Genomic DNA, 22,276 nt, shown 5'->3' on the forward strand with positions numbered 1-22,276 from the left:
CTTGCTCAGTCCTGCCTACACTGGCTGGCAGCATCTCTCCAGGATTTCAGACAGGGAATCTTTCCTAGCCCTGCTTGGAGGTGCCAGGAACTGAACCCAGCGTCTCCTGCAAGCAAAGTACTTGCTCTGCCACGGAGCATGTGTGAGAACACCCCACTCCAGAACCCCTAAGAAGCAAAATTTATGGTAAGTTCACATTTTCCTATTCCCTTGTGTGTCTGAAGATGGCACTGTGACCTTTGCATACACTGGGTTCAAGCCTGGGAGTAGCTGTGGGGAACCTTTTTGGCCCTCTAAATGTTGCTGTACTACAGCTCCCATCAGCTCCATCAAGCATGGCTAATTTATATTATTATTTATGAAATTTGTATGCCGCCCTTCATCCAAAGATCAGTGGACAGATTACAACATAAAAACCCTATCTATCTATCTATCTATCTATCTATCATCTATCTAAACATAACAGCAAAGTGATGACAGTCATTCTGTGTTGTTTGTTTCCAGCACTCGGTATTCTGACATTTCCACTGAGCTATCGCAGTTGATAGATCTGTATCCCACAATGTTTGCCAAATCCCTAGCTCAGCCTTCTAAGTGCCCATCGTAAGTGTGGAGTTGACGCCAGAGTCTAAATTTGATTGTGAGTTTAATTCATTTTGAACTGGCAGCTTGAATGAGAAACCTCTATAATCAATGCTAGTTCAATGTCTGGACCAAAGTTTAAGGCACGGAGGTCGCCTTGTGCACTTGTAGCTGTCTCTTGCATTGATCTTCTTCCTTTATAACCTACAGTAAGCATGCCGTTTGGCTCATTTATTAACCTCACCTACATATCAATCTTCGCCTGCCATGGCAGTTCTTCCGTTATCATCTGGTAGATTTCAGACAATGGAAGTGATTGAAACAGGAACTCCCACATTCCTAGGAAGATTAAGAGTGACACATCACCCTGTAATTTTGGGAGTTGTGCAATGGTTGTTCATTTGCATCAGAAGGGTAGGTGTGGATTGTGTTGCATTGTTCCATGTTATATATATATATTTAAAAAGAGAAGAAAAATAACTTCTGAAATATCTTCTTTGACTCATAGATATTACATATTCCTAATAAGTTATGGTGGCATAATTTTAGAAGCAATAAGTTCTTTTCTCCAAACTAAAATGGAATGTCATTGCTATCTGCAAGGTTAAAGTTATGATGCCTTGTTGACTGTAGCTGCTGTACAGGAAGGGCCATAGAACAGGAAGGGCCATAGGGCATCTGCTTTGCATTCAGAAAGTGCCAGGTTCAATTCTCGACATCTCCAGATAGAACTGAGAGAATCCACTCCTTGAAACTGGAGAGTTGCTGCCAGTCAGTGTCAGCAATATTGGGCTAGGTGGATGCAGATTAAGGCAGCTTTCTATGTTCTGAAAAGTTACTAGCCCCTGTGTTAATCTATTTTGGCCTTGTATTAGCAAAACTGATTTTCTTTTTAAAGTCTGTGGCTGTTGTCCAGAAGTTCACATGTGCCAGATCCACGTGAATGTGTTTTATTCTCCCTTTTAGTCTCTTTTTTTCCAGCCTCCAAGTGAAATCCCTCCCCATACATATTGACATAAGCCACTCTATATACCAGGGGTAGCCAACATGGTACATTCTAGATGTTGTGAACTACAACTCCCATCATCTCTGACCCTAGGCCACGCTGGCTGGGGCTAATGGCAGTTGAAGTTCAGCAACATCAGGAGAGTCCACATTGTCCTATAAGATGGTATTATGGTATGAATCCACATTTCAGGATTTTCTGTGCTTTTCAGATCTGAGCTTCCAATTAAAATATTGTAAAGTAAGTTCAACACCTCTACAAACCATAACTCTGGTATCTACAGTCAGAATCAATAAGAGTGTTGGCAGCTGGCTTTCTGTCAGGGTAGGCAATCATGACCCCAAGCCTCTTAGGGTTTTCCATGTTCAGGAAATCAAATGTACAGAGAGAGAAGCAGAGAGCCTGCAAGCATAGCTGCATGCTCTAGCAGGAACAAGGTTTTATTGACAGAGTGACATTCCCAGTGAATTGAGATGTAAAATGCAGTTCCAAATGGACCATATTTATATCCTGGCACAAAGCCATTGCTCGATTGGTGTTACAATTTTGTTCTATGCAGCATGAGATATGGCCACATGGAAGTCTGTTTCTGGTTGAACAGATGCACATGCCTTCTCCTTAAGACAGCCTTCTGAGCCTGATGCCCTCCAGATGTTGCTGGAATCCAGGTCTCATCAGACCCAGACAGCAGGACCAATGGTCAGGGATAACAGGAGTTGTAGTTCTGGAGGGCACCAGGTTGAGGATGATAAGAGTATTTCCTGCAGGGAATAACCCACCCATGGGCCCCATGCTGCAAGGAATCATGGTTAAATGAAGGTGGGTTGTAGTTGTTTGCATGTTCAGTGTGACATTACATTAACTGGGAAGTTCCATTTCTGAAAAGCACTCAACTATTTTGGTAACAGGCCAGTGAGGTCCATTTTGGTGATGCTTATGCCAAACCTTTTACAATGATACAATTTCAAACTTTTTGAGTCCACAGCTCAAAATGCGCATGGGACATGACTTAGCTGGTGATCTAGATAAGCCCTGCAATGTCCCAATGGGATATATGGAAGAAAGCAGCCTCTTAAGAATGCAGGGGCCAATCCATGTAGTCATGACTAAGTTTCTTTTGGCATGGCAACGGCATTTTCCTAAGCTGCACACACCATTTGAAAAGCATGCATGTTTAAGACACGAGTCACAGCCGAATGGAAAATTGGCACGTGCAGTCCCCAAGACATACCTTTTTTTGCCCCCTCCTTTGAAATATATTTTAGAAAAGAAAAAAGATTGCCATCCTTATTTTCATATATTGTTTTAAGTAAATTGAACTCAGCTGTGGCAGCTGAGGGCATTTGTTGTTTTTCCATAGCAAAGATTGCTAAGCATCAGAGCAAAATGTGGAGCCAATAAAAGAAAAAGTCATCTCAGTGAGTTTCATGCTGCCATCTTACTTTACTTTTAAAAATGTGATCGCCCCCTGCCCCACTCTTTCACACACACAGAGCTAAGCCATCTGATTCAGGCGGAGAAATGCTTTGTGCCTATGGAATTTCTGTAATGTGGTCAAAAACATAGCAAGTTCCCAAATTATTTTATTCTGGCAGCTGCTGCCTCTGATGAAAGTTGATTTAGTGAGCATAGGGTGGGAAGGGGAAAGCCTTGCAGGGCCGGTGTGGTGTAGTGCAGACTTTTCCAACCTTGGATCCTATGGCTTTTTTGGACTGCAACTCTCATCAGCCCCAGCCAGCAACTCTGAAACAACCCCAGGGCCCTAGGTTGGGAAAGGCTGGTGTTGCAGATAAGTTGTCAGGCAAAAACAGTGAGGCCTGTGCTCCTCTATTCACCACTCAGCCACAAAGCTGTGTTATGTTGGGCCAGTTGCTGTGTCTCTTAGCCTAACCTACCTCACTGGGTTGTTGTGAGGATAAAATGCAATAATCTCTTTTGCCTTGAGCTTCTTGAAGGAAGGGGAGGATACAGTTGTGATAAATATCTCTCTGAGTTTTGGAAATGGAAGTGGGATGAAAGGAGGCAGGTGTTGGAGTCTTGGGCTTGAACAGCTGCAGCTTAGCATAGCTGAGACTATGTGTGCTCGGGCTTCAGCACTGCCCAACTTCCAGCACAGAAGGGAAAGGCTGTAGCTCATTGGCAGAGCATCCATTTTGCGTATAAGTTCCCATGTTCACTCTCCGGCATCTCCAGGTAGGCATGGGAGACGCTCTTGCCTGAAGCCCTGGAGAGTTGCTGCCAGTCAGTGTGGACAAAAGTGTGATAAAACGACCAATGTTCTGACTCCATATAAGGCAGCTTCCCGTGTTCCTAAAGGATTGCATAATCAGTATTTGTGTGGACCCGCAACACAAGTTAGCATTTTGCAGCACTTGCTGAGGCCCACATCACAGCAGGGCCCCCAATGTTGACCTCAGAGCATCCCTGATCCTGCCTCTGCTTGCCTGGAGAGCCACTGCCAGTCAGTGTAGGCAACACTGAGCTAGATGGATCAATAGCCTGACTTCGTATTAGGCAGGCTCCTGTGTTCCTTGGTCTGGCCCCAGCCCCAAGGATTTCGGGTACAGCTGTCCACAATCCCAGCCCAGCTCTTAACAGCGACAGAGGAAATATTGTCTCTTCAACATGCTTATTCTCAGCAGCCTTTAATTACCTGTTTTGTCTTGGGGAAAATGCTGCCACTTGCAGAACCCAGTCGAGCACCAAAGCCTAATCCAATCAGCTTGATGATGTATGCAAAAAAGAAAAAAAAATCCCTGGAAAATGACCTTGTGCATAATTACTCATTTGACGACTGTTAGCGAATGACACAAACGGAATCCGACACACATTGTAAGGCATTAATGAGTGCTTTCCTCCTCTTTCTCCCCCTCTCCCATGCTCTTCTTGCACGGAAAAAAAATGTTTTAATTAAGACTTCCTTGATTAGTCATTTAATCAGTCATTAGGCCAATACAGATGGAGTCAATTATTTTTTTAACACTTGAATAGATACTTGATGCTACTGCAAAACGATGCACACATTTATTTATTTTATTTTATGTTGGATCCTCAGCCATTGCGTTGCAGTAGATGGGACAGTAACAATATCAGTTCTGGAAAGCTGAGCTCCAATCTACTGTTGTTATCAGTGATGTGGCTGCAAGTCACCCAAACACGGCTTCACTTCCAAACCCAGGAGTGGTGGTGGTGGTGGTGGTGGTGGTAGTAGTAGAATAAGGGCTGGAGTCAGACATAGGTCAGCAACAAAAACAATAAATCACTAGAGGCCAGTGCAGTTAAAACTTTATTCATGGAAACACACCACAGCTCAGGCCTAGTGGTCTCAGCAACTCTTTCTAGGAGTTGCCCCACTGAAGCAGTTGCGGGGAGAGCATTCTACAAACAGGGAACTGCCACTGTGAAGCCCCTGTCATGGGTCAACACCAACCAGGCAGACCACAGTGGGGGCACCACCAAGACTCACCTGCTGATAGGTAAAGGTAAAGGAACCCCTGACCATTAGGTCCAGCCGTGACCGACTTTGGGGTTGCGGCGCTCATCTCGCTTTATTGGCTGAGGGAGCCAGCGTACAGCTTCCGGGTCATGTGGCCAGCAGGACTAAGCCGCTTCTGGCGAACCAAAACAGTGCACAGAAACGCCGTTTACCTTCCCACCGGAGCGGTACCTATTTATCTACTTGCACTTTGACGTGCTTTCGAACTGCTAGGTTGGCAGGAGCTGGGACCGAGCAACGGGAGCTCACCCCATCGCGGGGATTTGAACCGCCAACCTTCTGATCGGCAAGTCCTAGGCTCTGTGGTTTAACCCACAGCGCCACCCGGGTCCCACCCGCGTCCTGCTGATAGTAAGGTCCGATAAAGGGCTCTTTTCAACACTTGGGTCCCAAGCCATTTAGGTATGTTAGTACTTATACATTAAATTAGGCCTGGTAGCTCACTGGCAGCAGCGTAGCACTTTCAAGACCAATGACTCACAGTCCTATCAAGCTGCCCTGCTAACCAGCCTAGCAGTCACTTTAGATACACCAGGTTTAGACACCAGGCCATCTCCAAGGGCAGCTCCACATACAGTGCATTACAGGTAGTCCAGAAAAATGACTCATTGCCAATCATCCTCTATCGTAGAATGTTTGGATTGGAAATAACCTTAGAGATAATCTAGCCCAATCACTTACTCAGCATGGGATGCAAATACAGCATCCCTGATTGATGGCCATCCAGCTGCTGCTTAAATACCTCCAGCGAAGGAGAGCTCACCACTCCTCAAGGCAATCTGTTCCACTGTCATGCAACTCTAGCTGAAATATGCTTCCCTGCAGTTTCCATCCATTTTTTCCACCTAGTTCTGCCCTCTGGAGCAACAAACAACAAGTCTTCCCCATCCTTCTGCATGGCAACCCTTCAGATACTGTTAATCTGCAAGATATAGAGACTAAGAGGACCACTCTACTTAAACATTGGTTCACTTCAGCCATAGTATTTTGTTCAGAACTGTGGAGTGTCTTCTGGCATATGTAAAGACTAACAGGTTCATGGCTGATGCTATCATGAGTCTTTCTGAGGCAGTCCTCTTAAGTGGCACTCTGGGAGGGGTGGCAGATTTGGATCTGAGTTCCCCACCTGCCTCCCTGCTTCCTCCCTGCTTACTTGCAGTGGTGACACTCCCTCTGGGGGCAGGGGGCAGTTTCTTCATCCGTTTCTATCCTCCATTCAGCGAGTACTCACCTTATTCCCAAGGCCCTTGGAGTCCCTTCCAACCCTACAGTTCTATGATTCTATGCCTCTTCCATTCTGCCAGCCTCTCCCTCTCTCCTTTGCACCATGGCTTACTAGCTGGAGACTGAAGCCGCTCACTTACAAAGCCGAGAGCAGCACGGGACTTGTGAGTTAGTGGTTTGATGGAGGTACAGAAAGGAAGGGACCATGAAACGAGGAAGAGAAATGCTGTTGTGTGCAGTGTGCAAGGTTTCTGCTTCTAATCTATCTTAACAGGGTGCCAGAAGAGCAAATTGTAAAGTACTTTGTACACACAGGAAAAATGCTAATAAGAGAAATGTTAGTGGACAGTACCAGATGCCACAGAGGAAGTGTACAAAAAAGTAGCCAATAATTCATCTCCCCATTTGCTCACCCATGAGCGGCACTTGTTGTTTGCAGATGCCCATCTGCTGTGTTCTTGTTTCTGAACAAAAATACAAAAAAAAAGTTGCATTTTTAGTTGTCTGTTGATTCTGGATTCTTATCCCTCCCCTCTCTTTTCCATCTTTCTAGGCGTATGTGGCATTTAAAAAAGAATTCAGAAACAAAATTGTAGATCGATCCCCACATCTTTTTCATATACACATCTCCTCACCAGTGGTTTTTCCAGCAGTTTTAAATTCTTTTAAAGGGAGATTCTGTTGCCTGAATCTGGTCCTTCTGCATACAAAGCATTACCACACTGAACTATCTTACCTTATTTTGTTATTTAAGGTATTTTTATACTGTTTAATTCTACCCAGAGAACATTCTTCCCCAAATTTGTGCCCTCTAGATGTTTTGAACTACAGCTTCTACATGCTCCAGCCAGTCTGACTGGTGGTCAGGATTGTTAGGACCAACGCACCTGAAGGGTGCCTGGGTGAGAAAGACCACCACAGATTATGTACCCTTCCACTTTTTCCTAGGTTATATACTGTAAGTGGATGTATGAGGTACAGGTGGTCTTGCGTTTTGGCAGGGAGCTAGCCAAAATGGCATTTTCGTCTCTTCCAAACACATGATTAAGGTACTGCAGGTATCCCCCCCCCAAACTTGCGCACAGTCGACTTATGTGTGACCTCGTACATTGTGTGGTGCCTGGAAATAAATGATATAATTCATACCAGGAATGCAGGGAGAGAGCTGGAGAATCGTGGCTCATGAGGAGACCCTGCCCAGATCCTGAAGAGTGAGGGTGGAGAAGAGACTGGAGGCACAATGGGGTTTGTTTAGGCTGCTCAGCCTCCCCGCCTAACAGCTGATGCGTGTGGTAGTGCAGCAGGAGCAGCCGCTTTTCTGCACATCTTGCAGCCTCCAGGCAGCCACAGAGCTTCAATTCCCATTGTGGATATTTTTGGTATAATATTTTTGAGATTGATTGGAAAGAAAGTGGGAGAGAGGGTGTTTAGAGGGTGCTGCCGACTTACAGGATTTTCACTTATGTGCGCAGGGCACACATAAGTGGGTATTTTCGACTAGGGCTGCACACAGCGCCCCTCCCCTCCTTCACTGGACCTTCATCCCCCACCAAAAGGGTGTAGGAATAATTTCTGTGACTTTCATGGGCTCCCTCTTTCAGGTGGGTGTGATACTTACAATTTGAGAAGGTGGCCGGATGGTCTTCCCACCTTCTCACCTTTTTTTCTTACAACATTGAGCAAAATAATGCCACTATGTGATGGGCCCCTGGAAGAACCTATCTTTTTTTCTCTGTGCATTGCTGCTGGGAAGCACATTACACCATCCCATAATGACATTCCCAGGGTTGATGTGGCGTTTGCCACAGTCATTCTTAAGAGATGCCTAACCCAACCAACAGTTGGCTTACCTTTGTTTAACCAGGTTAAGGACTGCTGTGGACCTTGAAATGCTAAGTATTACTATCACCAAAGCTGTCATTGCTGTTTTTTCCATTAGATGAAAAGTAGCTTTGATTATTAGGAAATATTTATAAGATCAACATCTTTATGCACCCATTCTATATAGGGACATTCTGAATGAGAGCCATTGCGCTGGGCTTAGAGCAGAGCTTTCCAAATTTCTCATGTTGGTGACACACTTTTAAACATGCATCATTTTGCGACACAGTAATTCAGTTTTACTAGCAAACTGGAGGTTAAACTAACCCTTTTCCAGCCCCAGTAGGAGTGCGGGGAGTGTTTGCACAACACACCTATGCACTGCAGCCAACACACTAACGTGTCGTGACACACAGGTTGGAAAGTTCTGGTTTAGAGTGTTGGACTAAGACATGGGAGACTAGGTTTCAAATCCCTGCTTATCCATTAAGTTCACTTGGTGGACTTTGGGCCAGACACAGTCTCTCAGCCTTGTCTACTTGCTGTGTATGCCACCTTGAACTGCTTGCAGGAAAGGTATGATATAAATGTCATAAATACATAAATGAACGTTCTCAAGTCTTGGATCTCCATAAATTCAAAAAGCCTGATGGAAAGAGAATGCAAGACTGGCCTTCATTCAGACAGGGCTTCCTTGGGCTAGGAGTGCGCAGAGAGCTGTTTTGTGGCTAGATGTTGAAAAAGAAAAGCATTTAACTGTGCCGTGCTACACATGTCTTCTCAAAAGTAATTGCGTGTAGAAATCAGCCTAACAATGATGTCCTACGTGTGTTTTCTCAGAAGTAAGCCACATTAAATTCATGGTGGCTTACTCCCAGTATAGGATTTCAGCCTAAAGTTTGCAAACACACCCACACATAACCCCTGCAAATACTCATCCAAAATAATCTGCCTTTAGCAATGGAAGCTTAATGGAAGCAACTTCTGCTTTATTGCAGTGACTTTGCCCACTCTGAAGAACTACTTTAGGGAGCTGTCCAACTTTTAAGATTTCCCTGACCTACCACAACATCCAAGGCCCTGCCATGTCATAATTTTTGCCCCCCCCCCTTGGGCGTGTCATTTTCATAGGAGTTTGAAGGAAGGAGGAATAATAGAATGTGTGTGTGTGTATCTCCTGCCTTTATATACTTTTCTTAAGAAAAAAAGGTTTTAAGATTTGAAAAATGAGCCCTGTCTTGTCTGAGCAAGGAATAATAAATAAAAGCAGGTGTGAAGGGTTGGAATCGAAAACAGATGGATATGAAGGATGTGATCCGACTTCCCTACGGCTTCAGTCTTTAATCCCTGTGGCTTAGTGTGAATACCTCCCCCCTGATGCAATGCAGAAATAATAAATGGAGCAGAGCATATGGAGTGTGGGGGGGTCTCTTAATGGCTGAACAAGGGGGCAGGCATTGGGAGGGGTGGTGAACGAAGTTAACCCTTTCAGAGGCAGCTGCTCTGATTCCCTCCTCTATGCAGCCCCCTTCCTGGTGTGCCCCTGGCCATAATTATATAACTCAAAAGCTGTAGAGTGAGGAAAGAGGAAGAACCTTCATGAGGAAAACAGGCATTGGAAGCAACAGAAGCACTGTAATACTTCACTTCCTTATTGTTTATATTTCATGGACTGAACACTAGTGCACAAGCATGAAGGTTCTCCTACCTTGATCTTGAGAGCCAGTGTGGTATAGTTGTTAGCCTAGAATCAGTGAGACCCAGATTCAAATCCCCTACTCAGTCACAAAGCTCAGTGGGAGACTTCAGGCTAGTCACCATCTTGCAGACTAACCTCCTTTATAGCACTGTTGGGAGGATAAATTGTATTGGTCTCTACAGCCACAGCAGGTGCTGTGGTTTGACTTCATCGCTGAAGGTACACTCTGCCATCATGTCCTTTATGTCCCAAGAAAGACAGATGCCATCCAGCCTTACATCTTCCTTTTGAAGGAAGTGGCTGGAGTCCTGGGACAGGGCAAAGAAACAGGCACTTATGAGAATGGGGCGGGCCTGTGAAGTTTGCTTGTCCTGTCTTCTCCATGTCCATAGAGACTGAGATAGAGTAGGCAACAGCTCAGCATCTGACTTATTCTCAATCGCCTCCCCAGAAAGAGAAAACTCTTTACTGTCAGGAGTAGGTGCCAGAAGCAGCTCCAGAGTAAGAGGTGTGTGACTAGAGGGATCCACAGGGGCAGAACATTTGTCAACCTATTTGATTCCTCCCCTGGATTTCCTTACTTTATAGATCACCAGCCCTTGCCTCATGGATTAAATGAGGAGGGGGAGAACATACACACCACTGTGAACTCCTTGGAGAAAAAGGTGGGATATAAGTACAATAAAATAAAAAGAAAGAAAATAAAAAATTGAACCCATGACTTCCAACACATTTGGCATTCTCCTAATCACTACATTCTTGTCTAACACCCTTGGGTCCACAATGATTTCACTAATGGGAAAAGGAATATATATATGGTAAGGAGTTGGCCAAATGTATGAAATGAAAGCAGTTTCATTTCTTGAAAGCACCCCTCCCCCCAGCAGTTTAAGAGAGAGAGAGAGAGAGAGAGAGAGAGAGAGAGGTGTGTAATGTCATAAAGTCCTACATTAATCCAGAGTTTAAATATGATTTAGGCAACTAATATTCTTGCTTCCATCTTCCGTGCCTTGAAGGGACCACTCCTTTGCAAATGCAATCTATGCTAATGGATGGTTAAGCTCTTCTAGAGGAAAATTAATCTGGAGGAACTAAAAATGCAGCATTACACTGAAGAAGGCGGAATATATTCAGCAGCTAGGAATGTACCCAGCCCTAGTAGTAAACTAAGTTGATTTCTGGGTGGCTTAGCTATAAGGAGGTACAAAAGTCAGTGGCGGCTGGTAGGGTGGAAGGCAGTGATACCAACAGTGTGCCAGTGATAGCTCGGGGATGGTCTAGGGCAGACTGATGTTGGTGGGGCAAAGTTCACTGAATTATAATGCTGGAAGGAACAACCAAGAGCACTGATAGTCAACCAAGTGTTTTGTGGTAGACTTCACTAAATCTAAGCCATATTGAATGGATATCTGTGCAACACCCTCAGGAATAAAAGTCTCCAATTACTTACTTACTTACTTGCCTGCCTGCCTACCTACCTACTCATATTTTTAGCCTTTTCCACTACCTCAGGCATCAGGCAAGTACAGTAACTGCCCTTCAGAAACCTACAAATCTTTTTGCATTGTCAGTGCCAGTTTTGGATAATCTGTTAGGGCACTCACAGCCATCATAGAGAGCTGAATGAGGGATCAAATCAAAGTACCAAACACATAGATTTGTGGAACAGTTGTAGTTTGGGCAATTTGCACCTCAAATCTGGCACCCTTAATAAATCCTAAGGTAAACACAGGCCTGCAGTCTAGGGAATACTCATAAATATTGAAGTGAGACCTCCCCAGCAGTTCCTAAACTAGGGATAGTGAATTTGTGGCCCTCAAGATGTTGTTTGGCTACGACTTACACTAGTCCCAGACAGCATGGTCTGTGGGTATGGATGATGGGTTGTTGTTGTTTAGTCGTTTAGTTGTGTCCAACTCTTCATGACCCCATGGACCAGAGCACGCCAGGCACTCCTGTCTTCCACTGCCTCCCGCAGTTTGGTCAAACTCATGCTGGTACTTCAACAACACTGTCCAACCATCTCGTCCTGTCGTCCCCTTCTCCTTGTGCCCTCTATCTTTCCCAACATCAGGGTCTTTTCCAGGGAGTCTTCTCTTCTCATGAGGTGGCCAAAGTATTGGAGCCTCAGCTTCACGATCTGTCCTTCCAGTGAGCACTCAGGACTGATTTCCTTAAGAATGGATAGGTTTGATCTTCTTGCAGCCCATGGGACTCTCAAAAGTCTCCTCCAGCACCATCATTCAAAAGCATCAATTCTTCAGCGATCAGCCTTCTTTATGGTCCAGCTTTCACTTGGGAGTTGTAGTCTAATAACACCTGGAGGACCATGACTTTCTCATATCTGTCATAAAGTAGTATGAAATAGATATGAACATATTGGCTTGGTTCACACATCATGGAAAGCCAAACTATGTTAACCAGGACCATGCAAACTTCTGGAATCCTGAGAGGGGCTTGCAGCTGCTTTGCTGCTCACCAGTCTTTTTTTCTCCCTCACTGTGCTGAACTAAGCCAGTGTTTGACATAAGAAGTCCGGAGTTGAAGAAGGGTTTGGAGAAAAATACATTTTGCCTTGGCTATTTGAAAATGCGGCAGATGTAAATATGTTGAGAACTTACAAATGAGTATTCACTTTCACTTACAAACTTCACTGACAAAGAAAGGACTTGATGAGTCATTGCCTTATCCTGTAACAGCAGCAATAAATAAAAATATATACTTCCCTAAATTTTGTTCATCCTGTTGCCTTTTTCTGTTGTTTTCTCTCGTTTTCAATGACTTTTCTTGCGGAACTTAGTGACTCATGGAATTGGAATTGCTTTGCATGCTGCTGTGGATTAATGGTTTGAGAGTGTGAAGCAGAAAGTTGCTGCTTCAAATTTCACTTCTGCCATGAACCTAAGTAGGCAGACTTAAGCAAGCCACCATTTCCTTAGCCTTAGCTTTCCTACCTGTAACATTGAGATGGTGATCTGTCTTACTATGCATTCTGCATCAAGAATGGAGAACCAGTGGCCCTCTAGATGTTGCTGGATTACAGTTCCCATCATTTCTGACCTTTGGCCATGCCAGCTGAGACTGATGGGAATTGGAGTCTAGGGCCACTGGTTCTCCATCCTATTCTCCATAAACATTGGCTACTCATGACTACTCTGGGGTATCTTGGCTCCTTAACATGTGAATAGATAATATGAAGCTGCCTTTATATTTAGTCCCATCTAACCCAGGATTGTCTGCTCTGCTAACAGAGCAGGAACTGTCTCCATTACTTCTTATCCAATCCATTGTAACTGGGAGATTCCATTTATGATGGACCTCAAAATGAACATAGATTATGTTTGAAATTAACTCTGTACCAAAGTTGAAGGATTCAATATAGACAGAATGAATGGCAAAACAAACAGACTTTTGGATCAACATGGAACAAGATATTTTTTCATTGGAAACCAGCACGCCTTTTCCAGGCAGTTCGTGACACTGGAGAGATTCCTCCCTGGAGAGGTTCCAGCTGGTTAGAAAAAGAGTTTTTTCACTACGGTGTGTGAGAGGCATGAGTAGGATTATCACCTTTGGATGTGTTGGTGTAATTTGTTCTATGTACATCAGCCTTCCCCATCTTGGTGCCCTCCAGATGTTGAGAACTACAGCGCCCATCAGCTCCAGGCATCATGGTTGCTTAAGTTGTAGCCTAGAACACAAACTGTATGTATTTTCCCATGAGTGTAGAATCAGTCTTCTCCTATCTCTGTAAAATTATACATCAGCAGGACTTCCAGCTGTTCTATCTGGTGCAGAGCTAGTGTAACATAGGTTTAAAGACTGGCCAGTCTCTGGTTAAAATCTCTTCTCTGTATGAATTCACCACATGGCCTTAGGCAACTTACTGTCTCTAGCTCTCTTTTAACCTCCCAAATCGTGGACAGTTCAACCATTTGCTGGAGCAAATTGAGTAGGACCATCAAGGACTTTACTGAGACAATAATGAAATCCCATCCTGTTGTGTTCACAGTCACTAACACCTGCACAACTGTATGAATGAAGTCCCTCCACAATAACTTAGCCTCCCAAATTACTAATAATGTAGAACTAAGCCACAACTTGGAGGGGAGTAGGAGGCAGGAGATTTATGAAAAACTTCACAGCCCATGAAACGCCACCTGCCTGGGCCAGGCTTGGATGTCTTTTTGTGGGTTGTCAAGACATTTTCATTCCACCAAGTTTTTATTTTACAGTGGTACCTCAGGTTAAGAACTTAATTCATTCTGGAGGTCCATTCTTAACCTGAAACTGTTCTTAACCTGAGGTACCAATTTAGCTAATGGGGCCTCCCACTGCTGCCATGCTGCCGGAGCACGATTTCTGTTCTCATCTTGAAGCAAAGTTCTTAACCCGAGGTACTATTTCTGTGTTAGCAGAGTCTGTAACCTGAAGCATCTGTAACCTGAAGTGTCTGTAACCCAAGGTACCACTGTACTTACCAATCTTTTATTAATCCTGTTTCTGGATTTGTTTTATTTGTTTAATCTTGTTTTAATGCTCTGATTTTAATAGTGAAGATATAGTAATTGTTGTAAGCCACTTTTTGGGCGGGGGTGTGGGTCCTTAGGGCCGAAAGGTGGTATATAGTTTGTGTGTATGTACATATATAGTGTTGGACTTGGAAGCAAAGAGACTAAGGTTTGCATCCAGTTAATCCTTCTCAGAGTGGACCCCACTGAAGTTAACAAGCAAGTCAATGACTAAATTAGGGTGATGGAGTTCTATAGGGTGGTGCCCCCACGATGCCCTGCTTGCCTGTCCCTGCCGATGCCACCAGGGTTCAGTAAGCAAAGCTTTGACCGGGGGTGGAGGCAGTGATGGGACAGGCCACCCCTGCCAGCCACTATGTCTCCATCAGCCAAACCTCATATAGCTGCTTTGAGGGGGTTTTTGTTTGTTTGCTTGCTTTGCTTTGCTTTTTAAACAGAACATCCCATCTAGTCCACCCTGAATACTTTGGAGAAAAGGTAGGATACCAGTATGATAGACAGATATAAATAATATTGAAGAATGCAGGGCAGCTTGATTTTTAGCTCAGGGAATTCATGCATGCTATTGTTTTCACATTTTAATCCTTCCCTTCAAAATCTACTTATGCACATTACTTTTGAACTCTTTTCTTGTTCTCTATTTATTTGTTCAGCCCTCCAGAGGCTCTATAAAAAAAAATAAAAAATTGTCAGATTCTTGTAAACTCTTTTATTTCTTCTAATGCTGGCAAACTATCAGGCTTCAGTTATTCTTAGTGCTAAATTATTTATCTTCTTTCCCCTCCAAGCTGTGATTTCTGAATCTTTTACTTGTCCTCTGGGAGATAAGCAAAGCCTATTTCTTGCCCCTTTACCTTCACCCCCTTTTTAAAAATCAAGCAGGAGTGTGTCTCTCTTTATGTAAGGAAAAGCAGAATAAATTATTCCTACTAAGTAGGCTACCAATGCTTATAGTACAGTTTATTCAGATGTAAGCCCCATTGGGTTGAATGGGACTTACTCCCTGGTAAGTGATTGTAGGATTGCAGCCTAAGTCTGCTATTCTGTAAACACTAGCCTGGGAGTAAGCCCCATGGAGAAAACGGATTGAGAAAAGTTTTTCTCCCTTTCTCATAGCACTGGAAATCTGGGACATCCAATGAGGTTGAATTTCGGAAGATTTGGGACAGACAAAATATCTTCTTTACACTGCACATAGTTAAACCTGGGTGGCTTTAAAAGATGAGTACACAAATTCATGGAGGATAAGGTTATCAGACTGACTACAAACCATAGCAGCTATGTTCTACTTGTGCCATCAGAAGCAGTATGCTTCTGAACACCAGTTGCTAGCAACCACAAGATGAGAGAGTGCTGTTGCACTCAGGTCCTGCTTGTGGGCTTCCCATAAAGGCATCTGACTGCAAATGTGAGAATGGGATGCTGGACTAGATGGGGTCCCTTTGGCCTGATCCAGCAGGCTGTTTTTATGTTCTTGCATGTATAGTATCACACTGTACACCAGTTAATCAGTCAGGTGAACCATTCTGTCTCTTCCACTCTTCCTTCACATTATGAGATTAATTACTTAAAACTCATAAAAGGGTTTGCAGGGCACTGCCAATCAGCTGATTGACAACACCTGCAAACCCTTCTGCATAGCACTCTCTGAGCTGTGCAATCCCAACAATCAGCTGATCATCAGGCTGACTGCCAGGCTGTCTCGTCCCTGACCCCGGCCTGTGTGCAAGCAGAGAGGAAGAATGTGTGGGTGCACTGGTAGAGGAAGAGGCGTGCGGGGGCAGCGCACCGCCCCTGGCAGCTCAATCCCGGCGGGGTGCCATCCCGGCGGGGTGCCATCTCGGCTGCCCCCCACCCTGCCCATGCTGGGCACCACGCCCCTACGGGCAGCACACCACGCCCCCAGGATGCGTGCCACGTCCCTACGGGCGGCGTGCCATGCTCCCAGGATGTGTGCCAGCTCCGCCACTGCCTGCTCTCCGCCCCCCCCCCCAGTGCTGGAGCATAAAGCTCTACCACTGTATGGGTGGGATGCCCGGTAGCCACCACCAGCTACAGGCCAGGAACAGCCGGGCAGCCACTCACCTGCTACTGCTCATGATCCTGCACCACAGGTTCTGCTGCTGGACCGTCCTCAAATGGCAGCTGCCGAGCTGTGTGGCAGCCGAGTCCTAGCTAGCGCCATTACTTCAAATGCTGGGACTGGACAGGTGGGATTGTGAGGAAGGCACAAGCGCTTCATGCTTTCGCTGTTCACCGTCTGTTCCCCACTGACCTGTGCTCCAGACACATGCAGCGGACATGTAGCAGACCTGGGGACATGGCCCTGCAGACAAGCAGGGGCCTCTGCATACCTAGAGATGGAAGCATGATGGGCGGCATATATTGCGAAATAAGTAAATACAGTGGTACCTCGGGTTAAGTACTTAATTCGTTCCGGAGGTCCGTTCTTAACCTGAAACTGTTCTTAACCTGAGGTACTACTTTAGCTAATGGGGCCTCCCGCTGCCGCCGAAGCACAATTTCTGTTCACATCCTGAAGCAAAGTTCTTAACCCGAGGTACTATTTCTGGGTTAGCGGAGTCTGTAACCTGAAGCGTATGTAACCTGAGGTACCACTGTAATATGCTGCACCATCCCCCAAAAAAGTGGTGCCCAGTGCAGACTGCCCTCCCCACCCCCAGCTAACTCCACTACTGCACTGCCACCTGGGTGCAGAAAAACAGGGGGGGGGGGGAGAGAGAAAACAGGTTGCCATATGTCCTGAAAATTCCTGACATCTCTTAAAATTCAACACCCCCCCCCCGATGCCATTTTAGGTGTCCGATTTCCTGGCATGTCTGGAATTTTCCGGACATATGGCAAGCCTGTGTGCCACAGTATACAGCATAGTTGATAAGCAGTTGGCTATTGGCAGCACAGCTGAGACACTATCACCTCACTTTTTCTCCATCATCATCTGCAGGTCTGAAGGGGAAGATGAAGGATGGAAGGGTTCTAGAGCAAGCCATAATCATCAGAAAGTCACTGCAGCACCACCAGGTATAATTTCTCATTCTCAAGCTCTCTCATCTCTTCCATATTTTGTGCAAATCACTGCTCCCCCCTCAAAAAAAAGTTGTTAATTTCAGGAGCAAAGTCACAGAGGTCAGGATGATGCAAGGGTGAAAAACTTGTTTTCATCAGCTCTGCACTTGAATGGTCCTGAGGGGTTTTTGTTTCAAAGCATCTTTATTTCGGTGTCTTCGCAAGGTGATTCATTCATCATTCCATGACAATTTAGGCTCCTCTGTTAAGAATCGTGATTCCCTCCATTCCTGAATTGCTGTTTGTTTGGTGGGTGCTAGCTGTAACATTATTTTTCCTATCTGATCCAATTGTAAGGAAGGTTATGGGAGCCTTTTAACTTCCCAGTCCCTGCAACACCAATAAGTAAGCCAAGCAGTATGGGAAAGAGTTCAAAGAAACTGCAAGGTGGAGTTTGATTTGGAAATTCCTAGGGCTTCCATATCCAAGGTTTATAAGCCAAGACCGGGTTCTCATAAGCAAACATAAACAGCATTGGGTACCTCTGAAATGGCTTTGAGCTTCCTATTCTACTGCGCAGTCCTAATCCTGTCTACTGAGAAGTAATTCCTATTGAAGTCAATGAGGCTTATTCCCAGATCAGTGGACTTAGGATTGTAGCCACATATCTTGTAAACAAGAGAGTGCCTTTGCCTACTGCCCCTGACTTCCAGTATTTATTTAAAAGCATTTATAAGGAAGGGCATTGCACTATATAGGGGCAATAGCAGAAAATGCCTGTTTTGGGGTCATTGCCTATAGGGTGCAGTGCCACAGGTAGAAGTTCCACATATTATCTAAAGTCATGTTCTGAGTGCAAAATGGTAACCAAAGTTAATGCCGTTAACTTTTAACTCATTAAGCACATTTTGAAGATGGTAAATGAGAAGCCAGATAGCAGCCTGTTCAGAGGCTTAGTAAGGGCAACAGGCTAGGCAGAAGAGTGTCCTTGCACTGTGCCTGTAAAGTAAAGGGCACTTGGCCACCAAATATTTCTGGTGGTAGCTGTAGAGAGAAAACCAGGCAAGCAACATTAGCCAGAAACAACCAGCAGGCTTTTTGTATAACAATTTTGGATGAGAATAGTCTTCCTGAGCAGTAAAAGGGAATGTTAGAATAGCCTTCAGCCATTCTTTTCTCTCCCCCAGGGTGCCCAGAAAAATAATGTTAGCCGCCCTGCCAGCAATACTACTGTGGTAACAAGTGGCTGAGTAAGGCAAGAATGGTACTGGGGCTGGCTGATGATATTCTGCTTGCAAGGGGAGGGGGAACAACACATCAGAAAAACAGAGTCAATCCTGCACAGATTCTGCCCAAACTTGTTCATGCATTTGGAGCCTTGTTCTTCTAGCATGTTATATGCGACATACAGTGCTTTGTTTTTTGTCCCTTGCACTGATCTTGGCAAGTCTTTTTAAAAAGTCATATTGTCCTGCTTTTGCGAGTGCTAGTTCCTATATAGACGCTGAGCCCAGATTCCATATTGATAGCTGCAACATGACGTTCTTTTCTCCCTGTTTTTTAAATGTCAGCCTGTTTTTGGAACAGATGGGAGGGGAAGCGAGAGAGAGGAAGGCTCGTGTACACAAAATCCTAACTGCAACCTTCTCAAAGTGTGGGGCGGAACAGCTCACACATACGCACATGATAAGTGAGCTGGTGGGGAGGGTTTTTCCCCCTATTATTATCTTTCTGTCCCAGCTCTTGTTCCTGGAGCAGGTTTGGCCATATAAGAGAAAAAGACCATGCATGGGAGATTGGTAGAAATGTCTTTTAATCATGAGAGCTTAATAGAACCATCCCATGTTCCGAGGCAGTAAACCACTAAATAGCACCTGTTGCCTTCGTGCCCTGCTTTTAGACTTCCCAGAAGCCACATGGCCAGCCATTGCTGCAAACAGGAAGCCAGAGTAGATGGAGCCCCAGTCTGATCCAGCAAACTGTTACTATAATGTCAAAAAAAGGTTGTATGGAAGGTGGAGGTATCAACCACTATTTTCCATGGCAGCTAAATGGAACCTCCATATACAGAGGCAGTCTGGTTTTGAATTGAAGCTGCTGGGGGGAGGGTCAAGCAGGGTTTGGCAAGTGGGGGGCTACTTTCATTCCATGTTTATGGGCTTCCCAGAAGTATTAGGGCTGGCTGTTACCGAGAAGAGGAGGCTGGGGCAGAGGGACCCTTGATCTGATTCAGCAGAGTTCTCCTTGTATTCTTATTTGGGCCAAGGGGATTATCCTGTGTTTTCATTCATTCATTTTATTTTTATTTAGATCACTGAATATTTATTTGAAGGATTGAGAGAAACACACACACAAGCTTCACCCCCCCCAAATGCTCCCAAAGTAGCTTACAAGGGTCAGTACTACAACCCCTGTCTTTAGGCTTACAATCTGGAAGACATGACACAGAAAGAAAAAAGAATGGGGAGGGAGGAGAAATGGTAATGGTTCGTAACAGCAAAATTCTTATAACAGCAGTTGTAATGGGAAGCAATTCAAGGAAAGGAGGAGCCAGAAAATTGCTAGTGTCTCAGCTGAAGGAAAGCCCTGCTTTCCTTTGCTGCTTCTGCTAAATCGATGTAATGATTGCTTCTGGGTGGCAGGTAATAGAGGGAGGAGCCTCATGTCAATGGCTTCTCAGCAGAGTTAATAGTGACCCTGCCTGGAGTCATTTATTCCATGCTTGTGCAATGGAACTCTATCAGAATCAGAACCCCCGCTGCCCCGCCCAAAAACCTCAGTTGTCACTGAAAAAGAAAGAGGAGGGGAGTATTATAATCAACAACAACAATAACTTTTTAGCCTTTTACACCTGCAATGGTAGGTAGGCTATGTCTGGTGAAATATCAGAAGCCGAAAAGAGAGATGAGCTGGTTCTCCATCAGTGAAGAGGCATAGGTTCAATTCACATACAATTCCTTGTGAGCAAGCCTGCAAACCCTGTGGTTAGCAGAAGCTAAATAAACTATGCAAATTGTATGCAAACATACACACGCCACGTCGCATAATTTTTCAGGTCACAGAATTCACCTCTTTTGTTTCTTGGCACAAAATGTAGATTCCCCCCCCCCCTTTCTCTTAGCAAATAGTATGTGCAACATCTTAGAATAATGAATGAAGGGGCTATCTGCCCAGATGCCAGTTCACGATTTCTTAAGCTCTTTTATGGAAGGACCATGAGTTTTTTTCACTTTTGCCTGACTGTTGCCCACAAATGTTTCAGAGGGGCTTGTATATGGCTCCTGCTACTACCACATCTTCGAGATAAGGTTTTGGTGGTGGTTGGGACCAATCCAAGGGCTTAATGAATATGCAGCACTGGCAAGGAAATTTATTTATTATTTATTTACTGCATTTGTATCCCACTCCCCCCCCCCCCAAGGAGCTAGGAGGTGGGAAACATGGTTCCCCTTTCCACATTTAATCCCTACAACAACCCTATGAGAGGCTGAGAAGCAGTGACTGGCTTAAGGTCACCCAGTAAGCCTCACAGTCAAGTGAGGATGTGAACCTCGGTCTCCCAGATATTAGTCTGATACTCTAACCATTACACCACACTGACTCATATGGTTTTCATGGGCTACACCTATTGCCTTTCAGCTCCATACAAGTTTAGATTGTAGGGAATGAAACCATCTGGCCTGGTTCTCTCTCTCTCTCTCTCTCTCTCTCTCTCAGCTCTGAGGAATGTCTTCCATATAAGCTGAATGCCCAAACTTGCTTCTCAAATGTTAATACTCTTTGTGATCGACATCTTCTATTTGGCAGAATCTTAGGTGGTTCCCTTAAGGTACTGTGTGCTCGCTGGGGATTGAACAGCATGAGCAAATGGATTTCCTTCCCCCACAAGGCCAACAAAAGATTGAGGGGGCAGGGGAACCACTGAGGACATGTCTGCAAATTTAAAGCTACCCACACATACTTCTCAATACCTTTCTATAAGTACTGTTCCTTAGCAGAAGCACTGACAATTAAACCACTTAGAAACCGGTTTGTTATATTATAGAGGCTTAATGTTGGATGCCTCTTGCTCACAGCAAGGAATTCTGGAGGGATAAGACCTGAGAAACCTCTGAGGCCCCCTCAGGTTACATATTGTTAGTTCTGAGTAGGCATTTTTTGAGACTATTTATGGGCATCAGGAAGGTGGCCAACGAAAGAAAATATCAGAGTAGATCTGTGCATGTAAGTAATTAAGGGGGAAATAATGGATTGTTCAAATGGATATGTGGAAGCAATCTCTTAATACAATCAGGAATGATCTCATAGCTCCTTTAACACAGGAATTGGAAGGGGGGGGGATGCATTCCTGAGCTCACTTCTCTGTTTTTCCCAATTCATACCATGGCAAAAGAAAGAAAAAATCTCTGATGGAAAAACAACGTTGTTGATGATTGACCCTGTGGCAGCAACATACAGTTTCTCTCTCTAGGGATGGGAGAGAAATTCAGTTCAGATTTTTAATGCAAACCTATCTAATCTGCATCCCCCCCAAATATATATATATATATATATATATATATATATATATATATATATTGAACAAAATCCCTTATTAAGGAACATCATTGAGATATGGGCAAAAGATAAAGGAAAAATATACCAGTAAATTCCCCACCAGCTCTGTTGGTGATGCTAGAAGATTTCCCAGTAAATTTTAAAAAGGAAATTGAAAAAAGAAGCGAAAGAAGAAAATACTTAAAATAAAGGAATGAGTGGAGAAAATGAGAAGCAAATAACAAATAAGAGAAGCTCTAACAGGAGGTAAAATAACTTGGTTTAACAGTCTACAACTGATGCAATGGACAAATAAGTGGTTATGGGAAAATAAATGCAAAGAATATACAAAA

General features: G+C 44.4%; 1 protein-coding gene across 3 annotated transcripts in view; it reads left to right on the forward strand.

Moving 5' to 3' along the window:
* Window positions 1–22,276, forward strand: part of MORN1 (MORN repeat containing 1) — a 135,840-nt gene that overhangs the window by 77,099 nt on the left and 36,465 nt on the right. For all 3 annotated transcript variants that reach the window (XM_077931327.1, XM_077931326.1, XM_077931328.1), the window contains exon 13: window positions 17,326–17,402. In XM_077931327.1, the coding sequence (XP_077787453.1) occupies window positions 17,326–17,402 (77 nt within the window). The remainder of the gene's footprint in view (window positions 1–17,325; window positions 17,403–22,276) is intronic.

The sequence above is a fragment of the Podarcis muralis genome, chromosome 7, assembly GCF_964188315.1.
Source record: "Podarcis muralis chromosome 7, rPodMur119.hap1.1, whole genome shotgun sequence".
Lineage (NCBI taxonomy): Eukaryota > Metazoa > Chordata > Lepidosauria > Squamata > Lacertidae > Podarcis > Podarcis muralis.